Raw genomic sequence first — 14,726 nt, 5'->3', positions numbered from 1 at the left:
AGTTTTGTTATAAAGTAGGAAACATCAGTTAGCGATTGTCCAAGTCTTCCTTTGGGCAATTTAAATGACAAATGTAACTTCCCCCATGCCAGCTTTTAGTGGACTGAAGTGGTGAACCTGCTATTCTTCATCATATGTATATTGTACAATATAATATTATTGCTCAGGCTGGAGAGAGTGTGCTACTGCATGGAGATATTTTCCTCATGACCCTTTGAGTTCCTTACATACTGTTCAGGTCAAAATTAAAAGGTCAGAGTAAATTAGGAGTAAAGACCACTGCCTCAGATCCTAATTCCTGTGCTAACGTCTTATGCAGGATTCCAACTGATACTTTGTATATAGCCAGTGGCTGATTTGTGAAGAAAAAACAATGGGGATGGTCTGATATATCTTCATGATTAGTTAATGACAACACAAATGATTCTCATGAATCTAAATAGAATTGTAGGGTTTACAAGGGGGGCACATCCCCTCTTACAATCCCCAGGGATTATGTTTACCTAGCAGAGTCAGACCCTTTTGTCTAGACATATGCACACATAGACATCAAAATGCCCTTTTTCTTCCACTAGAGAAAGTGCCCTTTTTCTGGAGTGTTTTAAAAGAAAAAAACTGAATACACATATTCCTGTTTTAAAACAAATATGAGGACAGGAGATTAGCCCTCTCATACCTCCCTCCCTTCCTTCACCTCTCCTGTCCACAGTGAGCAGGGATGTAGTGGAGGCTGAACGCAAGTAAACACAGTTTATCCACCTCTGACATTTCAGAAATAGAGTTTATCCACCTCTTATTAGAGTTTATCCACCTCTCAAAAGAGTTTATTCACCAATTACTTTTAACATTCAAAAATCACACTGTATTATCCACATTCATAATATGTAGCCTATACTCATCAACACTCTAGGAACCATTTAATACCACTGATATTGTTATAAACATTGGACAATAACCACCATCATCAAACATGTTCTGAATGCTGTTTTAAAGATATGATACCGCATAGCACAGTCACCTAACCGGGATCATAGAATTCATAGTTTACCCACCTCTTATTTCACCACTACACCCCTGACAGTGAGCACACAGGCACAGCCAGGCAGTCACGTCAGGCACCTCCCAGCACTCAGCCCAGTTGTCTTGGGTTTTCTTGGCTTGTGTGGAGGTGAGTGCTGATGAACGGATGACTAAACCACCAGTGCCTCGAGTTTACAGTTGAGTTGAAATCTTTTCAGTTTAGAGGGTGTAGAACAACACTAAAATAAAAAGTCGTCCGTGTGACGTCCGCTACTAATCAACCCAATGGCCTATTGACCTCTATAGGCCTAATTGAAATACACTGGCAGTGCAAACGTTGTTAGGCTGAGAAAACCACAAATAGGCCTAATATCTACCATATATTACAAATTCACAATAAAATCATTTTTCTTTCACGTTCAAAGTGCATAAGTAGACTACTGTATCTACACGCACCCTAGCGGCAGCAAATGAGTCTGTCTCGTCAGGCTACATAATGAGTGCAATTAACTTCAATATTATCATTAATTTTACACAATATATAATTTTCTACCAGAAATTCTGGGTTAGCCTTACAAAAAATGTCTAGAGTCTAGAAATATAAAGAAGTATACATTTGTTGGATATATATAAATATATAAAAATGTACTTCTTTAATCTTTTTAGAAATATAGAATTTGTATGACAATAACCACGTTCTCTGCCAGCTGCTGTCTGTAAAAAACAACTTTGTTTCCCTCTTGCTGATATACTCCTCCTTTCATAAAGAGTCTTGTTGGTTACTGAAATATGAGCTGTGAACACAGTTTATCATCAAAAGGGGTTCTGTTCTCAGTGACTCTTGATATCGAAGATGACTTTCTTCAAAAATGATAGACCTTTAGGATTGGCTTTGATTAGATTGACTTCTCTACATGTAATAGGGGAGGATTTTATAAGAAGGAAGCGCTTAGCCTACACCGTTGGTGTCATAGAGATCATTAACATAGTATAATTCCTCTTTTATTTTAAAATTTTATGTCACTGTAAATGTCTTTGTTATTCCATATAATAGCTTTATGTGGTGGAAAGTTGTGGGTGTAACATATAATTTCCAAGCTAGGGGGCCATGTTGGTAAAAATACAGTCAATAAACCATAGACTGTAGGCTATAGAACAAAAATAGACTAGGTTTTTGAGACATTCTTTCACCCATCTTAAATTTGTTTTTAAGTCAATGAAATGGAACAATTTTAATCCACTTGCTTTTATGAATTCTAAAAGTATATCTTTTTATTTTTCCATGTTAATTTAACAAGTATTTAGTTCATTTTAGTGTTGCATCTGTAAAATCGGGCCTGTAAAAATCGTGACGTATTTCCGGTTCTGAGATTTTCTTCCGAGTTGTATGACTGCGTCATTCTCAGAACGCTCTGGAAAAACCAAAAACAGTGCCAGGTGGAGTGTCTGTCCTGATCAAGTTGCTAGTAAGTAACATTTAAGTTTTCTAATTTTGTAATACTGTAACAATGTGTTTTCTCTAACCTGGTCATATGCAATTGTGAAATACACACGACAAACGGGAAGATGTGTTCTGGTTGTTACAAAAGAGCAATATACGGAAAGATAACCGTCTCTTAGCATGCTAACATTAACACTGCGATTTCAGGATCGTTTTCTCTTTTTCTGTTATAGGTCAGAGTTATTCATAAGTAACTTTTAAGTGTCTGCAGCTATGATATTGTGCCTTTTAATGTCCTGTGTAAAGACAAGTATTTTAACTCTATTAATATGCAGACGCAGTGTAACGACCACAGCTAGCAACCCTGGTGTTTGACTGTGGGGGTCAACGTTAGATAATTTCTATTTTCGCTCTTGGTTATGCATTTGAACACAACACGATAAGCAATTAAGCTAAGACACTTAATGTGGTGATAACTGTGCTTCCATTAACACGATTTAGGCAGGCAATAATAGCTAACTGAAGATCCTTGGTTAGCGTGTGTAACATAGCTCTTGAAACTGCGTATGGGATGTTACATAGTTATTGCGTCACTGTAAATGTGCGATAACAGGCCAGGTAAGCTATACAAATCAAAATGCCTTTAGTTTTGATATAGGGAAGTGGGGGAAAACACTTCTCCCCAGACCTTTATGTAATCACCTTTCTTGCTTTGCAGAGGAGCAAAAGTCCATAAAACTGTCACTATGCTTGCGGCGAGGCTAGTATGCCTGCGGACTGCCCCAGTGATGGGGTTGCGCTCGGCCTTAGCGCAGGGCTCCCCGGCTCTGAGGACGTCTATAACCAAAACATATCAACCACTTGTGAAACAAAGTCAGGTATACTACTGATTTATCCTTTTACTACTTGTAGCTCCGTTATCTGTACATTTCGAAGCCTGCTGATGGCAGGTTGTGTGTCTGCTGTTAAGTGCTAATTTGGATTTGGAGTCTGTTCACATGAAGTCAGCAGCCTAGACAAATAGCTGCGGATTAAGTGAGATGGCATGGAATTCAATTCAATAATTTGAACTTGGAAATATAAAAATACATTTATTTCTTTATCAGAGCTACGCCACCAGACCCAGGTTTGGATTCCGTCGTGCAAAGACCTCAAAGGAACAACTCCACGAAGCTGCATTTGAACCAGCAACTGACACTGCCTTCAAAAGTAATTACACTTCACAGCAGCAGTTACTTTAAAAAAAAAAGTTTGTAGTTTGTATGAAATGCATATAGAATGTGTACATTATGCTACCCCTACATGCTTATTAGTTCACATTGAAGTAGAATCACAGTAAATTTAGTATTTTATGTTTTTTTTTTTTTTACGTTCACATGGAATTCCTTTCATTCAAACATTGTGATTATTTATTTTTCTCTCTTTCTTCCTCTCTGTTCAAGTTGACCAGATGGGCAGGATGGTTTTGGCTGGAGGAGCTGCAGTTGGTTTGGGAGCGTTGTGCTACTATGGCCTTGGGATGTCGAATGAAATAGGCGCCATTGAGAAGGCTGTGTAAGTCCAATACTCTTAGAGGTGTAGAAAGTATAACCAGGATTCTTACTTTTTGAAAGCAGTTACCTTGACTGTAAATATAAGATCTACTGGGAAATAGACAAATTGAATAAGAGTGATGAAATCAGTCATTTTTGAATGGAGTCGTGTTGTAAGAGTGTTGCCGTGTTGTACACGATTGTTTGTGAAAACCAAACCTTCTGTTTCCCCTTCCGTGTCTCTAGCATCTGGCCCCAGTATGTGAAGGACCGCATCCACTCCACCTACATGTACTTTGCTGGCAGTGTGGGCATGACGGCGCTGTCTGCTGTGGCCGTCAGCAGGACCCCGGCACTCATGGGCCTCATGATGAGAGGCTCTTGGCTGGTAAAGCTTTGCTTTTAGTCTGACTGGTACATTTGTTATCGGGCATGGTGCTCCCAGTAGGAATTTTGCCATCTGCAGTTGGGGCTGTCACAATTATAATTTAGCTTTTTTCCTTAAAGGTGCTCTAAGCGATGTTACACGGTTTCTAAGCTTAAACATTTTGTGTCATATACAGCAAACATCTCCTCACAATCCGCTAGCTGCCTGTCCCCTTGAATACACTGTAAAAAACGCGGTCTCTGTAGACAGCCCTGGCTCCAAAAACGGTAACAAAAACAGCCTGGTGCAGCCATGTTTAAGCTTAGAAACCTTGTAACATTGCTTAGAGCACCTTTAATGTAGTCTTACCAACTTTTTAAAGCTGTTGACTGTTTTTTTTTTTACTATTGTAATGTTATATTTTGTTAGTCACTTTGGACAAAATGTTCTGCTAAATTCTATAACCATAACATTTTAGTTGAAGATTAATTGTGATCAATAACTTATCTTTTTCCCGTTCTTTTTATGCCACCAGTACTTGTAGTAGTAGCTTATAGTAGTCTCATTATACATATACACTTCATGAAGAAAAGCCATCTATTGGCATTGAACATTGGATCATATGCATAAAATTACATTTATGTTTGCTATTTAAACTTTTCAAACAAAAGGCACCAGGCAGACATAAGTTACTATGACTAGATAGATAGATACTTTATTGATCCTCAAGGGGAAATTCAAGAACTATTATTAATATATTGTGATCCATAATGTTTCTGGTTCATCATCAATTAACAATCCTTGCGAAGAGATTAGAAATGCCTTGCCATAATTTCTTGCAGAGTCATTGTTACATGGGTATTGTATGTTGACACACCTATTAGTGTTGTTTATGTCACACCTTTGATATAGTTTTGTGAGCTTTATCAGTAGTAGGATAGCATTTCTATTTGGAACTACAAATTGCTAGATGTATTTTATCACACTGAGTCAAACTGGCCGTACTAAAAAAAAACTTTTTTTTTTTAAAGTTAGTTAGATAGATATGAATCAGAATCAGATCATGAATCAGAATTTCATTCTATATTTCTCTGCCACTCACTGGAATACAAAGAGTTGCTGTGTCTCGGCAGTGCTTGGCAATCATTTTGATAGAAGAAATATTTTTCTTGGCGATTATCTATGAATAAATCGTTAAATTTCCCATTGATGTGCCTTAATTTAAAATGATGCCTGGTATATGTAAAAATGGGGGATTTTGGGGCTTATTGCTTTATTTTATATATAGATACAGAGTAGTCTGACCTACAGAAGTACTTATGTATGATTCCCTTTCTTCAGGCGATTGGTGCGACATTTGCTGCCATGATTGGAGCTGGCATGCTGGTGCGGTCCATCTCCTATGAACACAGTCCAGTTCCCAAACACCTGGCTTGGTTGCTGCATGCAGGTATGCTGGTGTGATTGTCCTGCTTGATGTCTGATGACCTGTTGTGCCACAGCAGCTGCATGGTCTGTTTTATGGAAGACCTCTGTGGACCATAAGTACAGCAGTCTGCCTCCAGGGGGCAGTAAAGGACAGGACAAGGGAGAGCCGTATATATACGACTCTGGGACATGGTCAAACAAAACAAAACATGGTGACAGAAAAGCTGAGCAGCAACCATTTCATAGTGATTTCAGTAGTTATATCACTAAATTAGTTCCACATGTATGGATATCTGTGGAATACTATTCCACGATATGATTTTTAGGATATTTATATTTTCTTCATCTTGATTATCAAAAAGTGATAAGACGTAAATGAAAACAAGTGGACTATACGACACATAAGAAATATCTGTGACTGCACTAATGTAAATGGGAAAAGTGAAACTTGACTTGGGCTGGGGTTTTAGTAGTGTAATAAATATGGATGAAATTTTTGGACCTTTCAGTCTTACATATAGCCTTTTTTTCACCGACAGAGAAGGCTCCTTTCCCGTTCGTGAACCAACATTTGATCCGTTCGGAGCATTTAGACTAAACAAAAGCCGGTTCGCCGGTGGCACCTTGGTTTGGAACTTGAACCAGAAAATAGTTGTTTTTTCGTGCGAACCGGAGTGGGCGTGTCATTCTGCCGTTCAGAGGGGAGATGGCTAAAAGCATGAGTTCCATCCATATCCACTGTTGCCAATGAGTAAACAAAACTAGTCAACTAGCATTACACTAGTAATTGTACTCATGTGACATTGACTAGCATTTTAAACAGCTAATTTCTGCCGTTTTTACGGGACAACTGTTCACTCTCCCGTTTATGCATCTTGTTCACTTTTGTTTAGCACACAACACCCATTGTTGATGACTCATCCTTGGTTCGTTTCAAAACTGGTGGAAATGGGGGCTGATTCACTAGATAGCACCAAGGTTCAAAGAATTCTGAACGGAACCGTTTCAAGAACGGGTTCTCTGTCGGTCGGTTGTAATTTGTTTCGTGCTGCCGATTGTTTTAAAATCACACAAACAATTATAAGGATGTAAATTATTAGAATGATATAAATGATTAAATGATTCCCCCCACACTATGCTCAGTCTACTGTATGTTGTAGTTTAAACTGAGTTGATTATTTATGGTGTGTGTATTCTAATGGTAGGTGTGATGGGTGCGGTGATTGCACCTATGACTCTGCTGGGCGGTCCCCTGATGATACGGGCTGCCTGGTACACGGCGGGCATCGTGGGTGGCCTCTCCACCGTGGCCGTGTGTGCCCCCAGTGAGAAGTTCCTGAACATGGGCGGCCCCCTGGCTGTGGGCTTCGGCGTGGTCTTAGCCTCTTCCCTGGGTGAGTAGGAACTGCGCCACAATATCTGAGATGTTGGGTAGAATCCAATGTTTTGGCTGCAAATGCTCTTTGGCTCACTATCAGTGAAGTTGTTTGTAATGCATGAAATAGAACCAAGAACCAACCATTCACTGTAAAAAAAAAAGTATTTATCAGTTTATTGTCCACAAACATGGAAGATACTTTCAAATTGATTTTTTAGAAAGGGATATGGTAAATCCAGTAACACCAATAACAGACTCATGAGACCAGTTTTAGAAAGCCTATAGATGGGAATCGACATGCTCTGTAGAATGGGGCTGAAAGATGAATCAATCTTAAATTGGAATCGTAATTTCAACTAATGGCATTAGCTAATTTCAAAGCCTGCTAAGCTCACGACTGATTATTTGGGAGTATTTTGCTACTTCTTGAGGCAACAAAATGAACATGTATCAACATCTTAAAAAGCACCATGGCCAGCTGTGCGACGAATGTACAGCAAAAAAGGGCTGCCCGATACATAGTATTCCAGAGTTCTTCTCAAATGTGTTGTGTAGTGAATATTGAACTGAAGACCTTAAAAAAATGTAGACCTTAAAAAAATGTATATATTTATAAATCAAGTCACAATTACAATATCTATTAGAAAAAATAGATATTAGCAATATTAGCCATTGGATATTTTCTCCAAATCGTTCAGCCCTACTGTAGAAAATAGGTGTATTTGAACAAACAAGATTGGTTCCTCTGTCCATCAGGCTCCATGTTCCTGCCCCCCACCTCTGCGTTTGGGGCTGGCCTGTACGGAGTGGCCATATACGGAGGTCTGGTGCTCTTCAGCATGTTCCTGCTCTACGACACACAGAAGGTCATCAAACGCGCCGAGACCCACCCGATGTATGGCGTTCAGAAATACGACCCCATCAACGCGTGAGTCTCCACCTTTTTCACCTTGCTCCTTCCTGTCTATGGATATCTAACACTTCCTCCCCAATTAATGATGGGTGGTTGACCGTATAATAGTTCATTGTACCACTTTGAACTTGTCATTAGGTTCCTCTGTGAAGGCAGTGTAATGTGTGATGTCTCTCCTGAGGCATGTGTAAAATAATGACATTTAGCATACTACAAAGACTTCAGACACATTTTTGTGCCAGGTTGTTAGACAGATTACAACACAGTAGTATAACACAGTATATCTTCTGATGGCATGTCCTGATTCCTCTCAGACCTGTCCTTATATCCTGACTTTTGTGTTTTAGGTGCATGGGCATCTACATGGACACCCTGAATATCTTCATGAGGCTGGTGATGATCCTGTCAGGAGGGGGCAATCGCAAGAAGTGAAGTCATCCCTTAAGACCCCAAAAAGCCGTGGAGGCGACCAGTCGCCCCCGAGCACTTAGATCTTACTGTCCAACCAACAGACACGCGCACATACCTTTATGCCAGAGATTCTCTTCTGCTCATACACAGTTAGACCAATAAAGCAATGAGAGTACTGAGAGTTTTGGCTTAAATGTAGGGTTGGGTTTGTTTGTGGCACAGCGTTGCCACAGATGTAAATAGGGAGGTTGAAATGGCCTGGTTCTGTGTGTTGCTCTTGTTTTATGTGTTGAAAGGTGTCCTATTTTATGTGAACACGATGAACCTGAGGTGAGGGGAACGAAAACATAGTTAAGCCTACTTAAAAAAGAAAAATCAGCTCAGTTCTGTCATGAGAAAACATACATTTTATTTTGCTATTTATTTAAGATGATGGATCATTTTGCTGCCACAAGAATGGAAGAGGAAGTTGCTATCAAATGCCATTTGTTTCCACTGTCTAACATTTGCAGTGTAAGATTTTTGATAACACAATGATGCTACATTTCTAAAGTGGGAGAGGAATCAGAGCAGTGACAAATGCTCATGATGGTTTATGCAAACTGTCTGATTTGTTAACACCAATAAATGAATATGTATTGAATTGTGATTGGTCTTGTCTTACAAAATATTAATTTCCAAAGCACAGATGCATAATTGGGCAAGGAAATCATTTCTTCAAAAAAAAGTCAAATTGTTTACCCTTTTTCCTATCACAAAATTAAAAAAAAAAAACAATTTCTCTTTCAAATTACATCTAAGATTGTCAAATGACAAACTAAGTAATATTTTTTTCATTTGTGTTTGAGGGCATCAGAAGTCTATTTTATAATCATTTAATATGATTTAAACACTGTCATGAACATTGAATCAAATCATCATCATTGCTTTAAATAGTTTCTTTACCTCTGGGACCATTCTGAACGCAATGACCCCATAAAAGTCATTCTTAGTGTACAGCCTATGCTAAGGCAGGTAGCCTTTGTTCAAACTGAAGCCATATTGTGGTTTTGTATTTTTCAAATTGCCTTAATAGTTGATTGTGTAAAATTTCTCAAAGATCTGCCTGTAATGAAACTTCATTTGGATAATTAGTTCCAATGCTATCTAGATATTTGGAAAGATCATGTACAACGCTCCCTTCTCCTGTTGTAAGAAAAACCGTTAAACTGGCAGGCTCCACAGATGCATTTTTGTGTTTACACAATAACTACTGAACTTTCTTTCAGCTTTTGCAGACCTACTCAGGGGCAAGTGCTAGATGCAGCCCATGATGTACAATACATAGGCCACCCAAAGTTAAAGGTAATCTGAGTTTTATGTTGTTGTTTTGTTTTCTGGCAGGGCTGTATTGAACACATATGGGTATTCCCATATGAATTTCTATGGACTTACTCAGTAAACGCTGTAATATGCCACAACGTTACATCAGCAATAATGCGCAGAGCCTGGGCTCGGTCTGTTAGTGGTTTTAAAGTCTTACATTTGTGAGAGAAATGCTGCATTGATATTATAAACCCTGAGAGACCATTAGCACACATACGGTGAGAGAGTCACTCGCAGTCCATCTGTTTTTTTTATCAATTCCTGCTCACATGGATTATAATCCCAGGAGAACAGAGAGAGGACAACACGATGGAAACTCAGCCACGGGGTTTGTTTGCTAGGTAGCCACTCCCCGACCTGTCCACACCACACAAAAGCACACCCACCACCAGATGTAACGGGAGTGAAGTGAAGGAATGAATAGCTAGAACATGGAGTGAAAGAACAATCTAGAACACTTATTCAAAGTGAAGAGCACTTTAGGCCGCTTCTGTTTAAATTCCTATGTATGTGTTTGTGTGCATAACTTTATATGTGTGTGTATACTGATGGGTTTTTTGCAGTGCCCTCTCAGCCCCAGTGTCCCTGAGCAACGGGGTTGACATGTCCCACCTTCTATTTCCCTACAGGGCCCCCGCCATGCCTCGTGCCAGATGACAAAGGATTATGGGAGTAATCCTCTTGTGCACCATCTGCCCTTTTACTCTGGAGCGCGCCGGAGTCCAAAGCAGATGCTCCCAGCTGTGGGGCGGCATGCAGGTGCCTCGTTTGAAATATACATGTGAGCGGCCACAGCCACCTTGCTGCTAGGAGTCCCTAATCAGTGCCTGGGGCTTATACTCTATGAATATTTCGGAATATGATGGAGGAGTGTGCGGATGCCTGGTGCACAGGTCCTGGGGGAGTGGAGTAGGCTGGTGAATAGGAAGGGTGTGTGTGTGTGTGTGTGTGTGTGTGTGTGTGTGTGTGTGTGTGTTCAATACATCATGTTAATACTCATTGACAATGCTAACCAGATGGCGGGTCCCTATGCTGGTGTGTCGGAACAACCAGCAGTCGGATCAGTGCAAGAAGCCTTCAGTGATTAAGTCAGCCATTAAGCCATTCAGCCCAAGAACCCAGTTGCTCATAGAATAATTCAGTATCACCAATGTTCTAAATGGTTCAAGATTCGGTTAATGACATTTGAAATTATATTTATTGAAAGCTCAAATAATTCTGTTTTTAAGTAATCACAGTTATTTCCATATAATAATCAATTAAGGCCTAGATAATTTTGCAATATCCAATTAGCCACACTGTACTGTTTTCAGACAGATGTATGGAAGGTGTTGCATTCATTCTACACCTGTCAGGTGTACTGAGATTTGTGGTGCACACCATGACTACATTGACATCTGAATACAGAATCTTCACAGAAGAATTGGGCAAGCAGCACATTTAGAATACATACTCTTAAAAACAAATGTGTTGTCCCTATCTTGACAAAGAGATGTGTTAAAAAGAATGCAAGTTGTGTTGTTTTCAACACATTCTTTGTTTAAGAGTGCAGATATATCCTATAACTGAATAGTTTGTCTGAATAGTAGTATAGTAGTACAGTCTGAATAGTTTGTCTGAGTAGTAGTATGGTACAGTCTGAATAGTTTGTCTGAGTAAAGTAGTAGTATAGTAGTACAGTCTGAATAGTTTGTCTGAGTAGTTTGTTTAATTGTAAAACTATACTCTTCATTGATTTTCTCCTGTGCTCCTCTGCTCTCCCTTTCTCTCCCCCCTCTCTCTCTCTTTCACACACACACACACACACACACACACACACACACACACACACACACACACACACACACACACACACACACACACTTTCTTCCTCCTTCTGTGTTTGTATGTGTGTTTGTGCATGTGAAACATTGACATTGCATGAATAAAAAGGGACATACATCTGCTTAGCTCAATTGTGGTAAATCTAAAAGGTGAAAATTGTACAAACCTCCAAAAACACATTCAGGCTAAATATACTGATATCCAGGCCTGATTTCTTAACACATTATAACATGTATAATTCTCAGCATATCACCTACTATCTCACATAGGGCGCTGAGGTAAGCAAGCAACGGAGCTTTAGTTTTCACATTCAGAGGGCCACTGCTGGGTCACATAACACGACCATTGCTTCCACCCTGCCATCTTACATCACACCCCCCACTGCCCTCACTAATCTACACACTCCATACAGACAACACGCAACGCCACATCTGGCAGCTGCAATCAGTTAGTGCCACGACTTCGAAGAGATTGTTTCTCTGAATGACCGACTGTAGGTTACCACTGGATCGGACAATTGAATTTGGATTGCAGACAAAGCTGTGGCCTTGAGTGTGTGTTCATGGCACTGCTTCATCAGAGAGCGTCTTGTGTTTATGACTGATGGTGATTGCTGAGGTGTGAAGTGTCTCTTTCAAAGTGTCTCTTTCTTACCAGTAACAAACTTAAAAGGCTCTGATTGTTGTACAGACAGTGTGAGAGAGCAGCAGCAGAGAGAGAGAGAGAGAGAAATTGGAATCACATCCTCATTAGATAGTGTTCTTTTCTAATTCCACCACTCACTGGTGTGGATTTGTGTAGTTGTGGTGTTTGGGTGTAACATTCCCCACTCACGGCGAGGCAATTCATCTTAACTTTGTGATTTCCTCAGCTGTGGTGTTGGAGACAGTTATCAGTGTGAGTGCGAGTAGCTTTTCCAAATCTAACATTTGCACATAGTGTGAAACAACTCACTGGAAACCTTAACATATCCCAAAATACACTTTCTTTTTCTTTATTATACTGGTTTGTGTTTCATGCAGTTGATTCTTCACTCATGACTGACCATCCTGTGCTTAAATGGTACATCACAAGCACGTTAGTCCTTTTTATATACGTGTTAAAGTGAAAAGGATAGTGGTGTGAGATCCGATGTGCGTCACCAGTGCGTTGGTTAGACCATAATATACTCTACCTGTGAAAGGGCTATGCAAATAGGCTGTCCTCTGATAGTCTGCTGCAGCTGAAGTGAAATGTTGTTATGGATCATGTGACCTATCCCCAAACAGTGTGAAGACGCAGTGCCAAATCAGAGACCGCCACCGCGGTTCATCAGCCCTTAGTGGGGGCGCGTTGCTCAGGGTGAGTCATTTCACCGAGACTGTTGCCACGAGTTGCCGTGTCCCCCTGAGGTACAAATAAACGTCATCACAACAGAGTGTGTGTGTGTGTGCGCGTGTGTGTGTGTGTGTGTGTGTGTGTGTGTGTGTGTGTGTGTGTGTGTGTGTGTGTGTGTGTGTGTGTGTGTGTGTGTGTGTGCGTGCGTGTGTTAAGCTTTTAGTTTACGAATTTTAAAAATCTCTTTGAACCAAACATTTCCAGTGTCCTAACCAGCGATTTGCTCATCTTTCTCAGCCAAACACGTGACATGTTTATTTCGCAATTTTGATGCAGGATGTGGTACAACAAAGACGTTTTAATGGCCTCTAAATATGTAAAATTCTAGATATGTATATTTTATCTTCCATAAAGCATCTAAACTATGACAGAATCACATGAGAGATAAACCATCAATCCAGCACAGTCTGTGAGGCACAGATGACAGTTGATTCTTTCTCTCCAGAGAGATTTCTTCTGCATAATCATATTTGATCGACTTGTCCACTCGTGCTTTTAAGGTCAGATTTGAGTAAGATCTTCTAAAAGCCTCGGAAGTTACCCCCTTTGCTTTTTTTTCATGACGTTTTTTTCATGATGTTTTGGAAGTCTGATGTTTTTGATGATGTGCGTTGCGCGTGTCCATGCTTGTGACAAGTTTGATTTAAGGAAGGGGTTTGTGTTTATGTACAGTGTGTTTAAAATGTATTCATATCCCTTTGGGTTGTCTCATTTAGTTTCTTTTCCATCTAATTTTCAAAATTGTTCATCCCTTCAAAGCCCGAGAGTTAGTAGACCTACTGTCTGTTCACAGATTTGACAAATGTGAGTCTAAATGAGTTTTACACATTTCTGTTTTTTTTCTTCATTTACACCCATTCATTCTTGTCAGAGTCTTGTAACAGTTCATAGTAATTATTGGCCCATGCAAGACATTTTTGACTAGAATCAAATTGGGTGTTTGGGTTTGCCAAGTATAGCTCACAACTCCACCTGTCAAGGTGTCTGCTGTAGGTCTTGTTGGAATGTTCACTTTGTCACCTTCACTTCAACCTTTTGCCCCAGAACATGATCCTACTGTAATGCCATCACAGCAAATCAAGGACTCGTTGTGGGATGAATACTTTATCTGTGTGTGTGTGTGTGTGTGTGTGTGTGTGTGTGTGTGTGTGTGTGTGTGTGTGTGTGTGTGTGTGTGTGTGTGTGTGTGTGTGTGTCTGTGTGTGTGTGTGTGTGAGTGTCTGTGTGTGTGTGTATGTGTGTGTCTCTGTGTGTGTCTCTGTGTGTGTCTCTGTGTGTGTCTCTGTGTGTGTGTGCGTGTGTGTGTGTGTGTGTGTGTGTGTGTGTGTGTGTGTGTGTGTGTGTGTATGTTTGTGTGTGCTATCACTTCCAAGCTTGTGCCCAGTGTGCTGTCTGTGAGTGTTAAGTCACATGAGAGGTGAGGACGCTCAGGTGTGAGAGGCTGAGGCCAGGCACACATGGCTAAGCTCTGACCTGGTCCAACCGTGTGAGGGGCGGACAGAAGCAGGTTTTAGAGCAGGGACCAGAGAGTTGGCCTGCATATTAGAGCAGCGCTGCCAGTGTCTCGTTCGGTTTTAAAATGGTGATAGTTTATTCCGTGGTAATTCCAAAAACGGAGTTAAAGAAGTTTCAAGAATGAATGAATGAATGAATGAATGAAATGAATGAAT

General features: G+C 40.2%; 1 protein-coding gene across 1 annotated transcript; it reads left to right on the top strand.

Moving 5' to 3' along the window:
* The first annotated feature begins 2,401 nt into the window (after positions 1 to 2,401).
* Positions 2,402 to 9,133, top strand: ghitm (growth hormone inducible transmembrane protein). The gene is made up of 9 exons (XM_048232706.1): positions 2,402 to 2,486; positions 3,180 to 3,339; positions 3,568 to 3,670; positions 3,904 to 4,015; positions 4,240 to 4,381; positions 5,702 to 5,810; positions 6,994 to 7,182; positions 7,923 to 8,094; positions 8,427 to 9,133. Exons 2-9 carry the CDS (start codon positions 3,208 to 3,210, stop codon positions 8,509 to 8,511), a joined length of 1,044 nt encoding a protein of 347 aa, XP_048088663.1. The 5' UTR covers positions 2,402 to 2,486; positions 3,180 to 3,207; the 3' UTR covers positions 8,512 to 9,133.
* Positions 9,134 to 14,726: the final 5,593 nt, after the last annotated feature.

Source organism: Alosa alosa, chromosome 22 (assembly GCF_017589495.1).
Source record: "Alosa alosa isolate M-15738 ecotype Scorff River chromosome 22, AALO_Geno_1.1, whole genome shotgun sequence".
In the NCBI taxonomy this organism is placed as follows: Eukaryota; Metazoa; Chordata; class Actinopteri; order Clupeiformes; family Clupeidae; genus Alosa; species Alosa alosa.
Note: the sequence above shows the minus strand (reverse complement) of the source record. Positions and strands in the feature narration are given on the sequence as shown.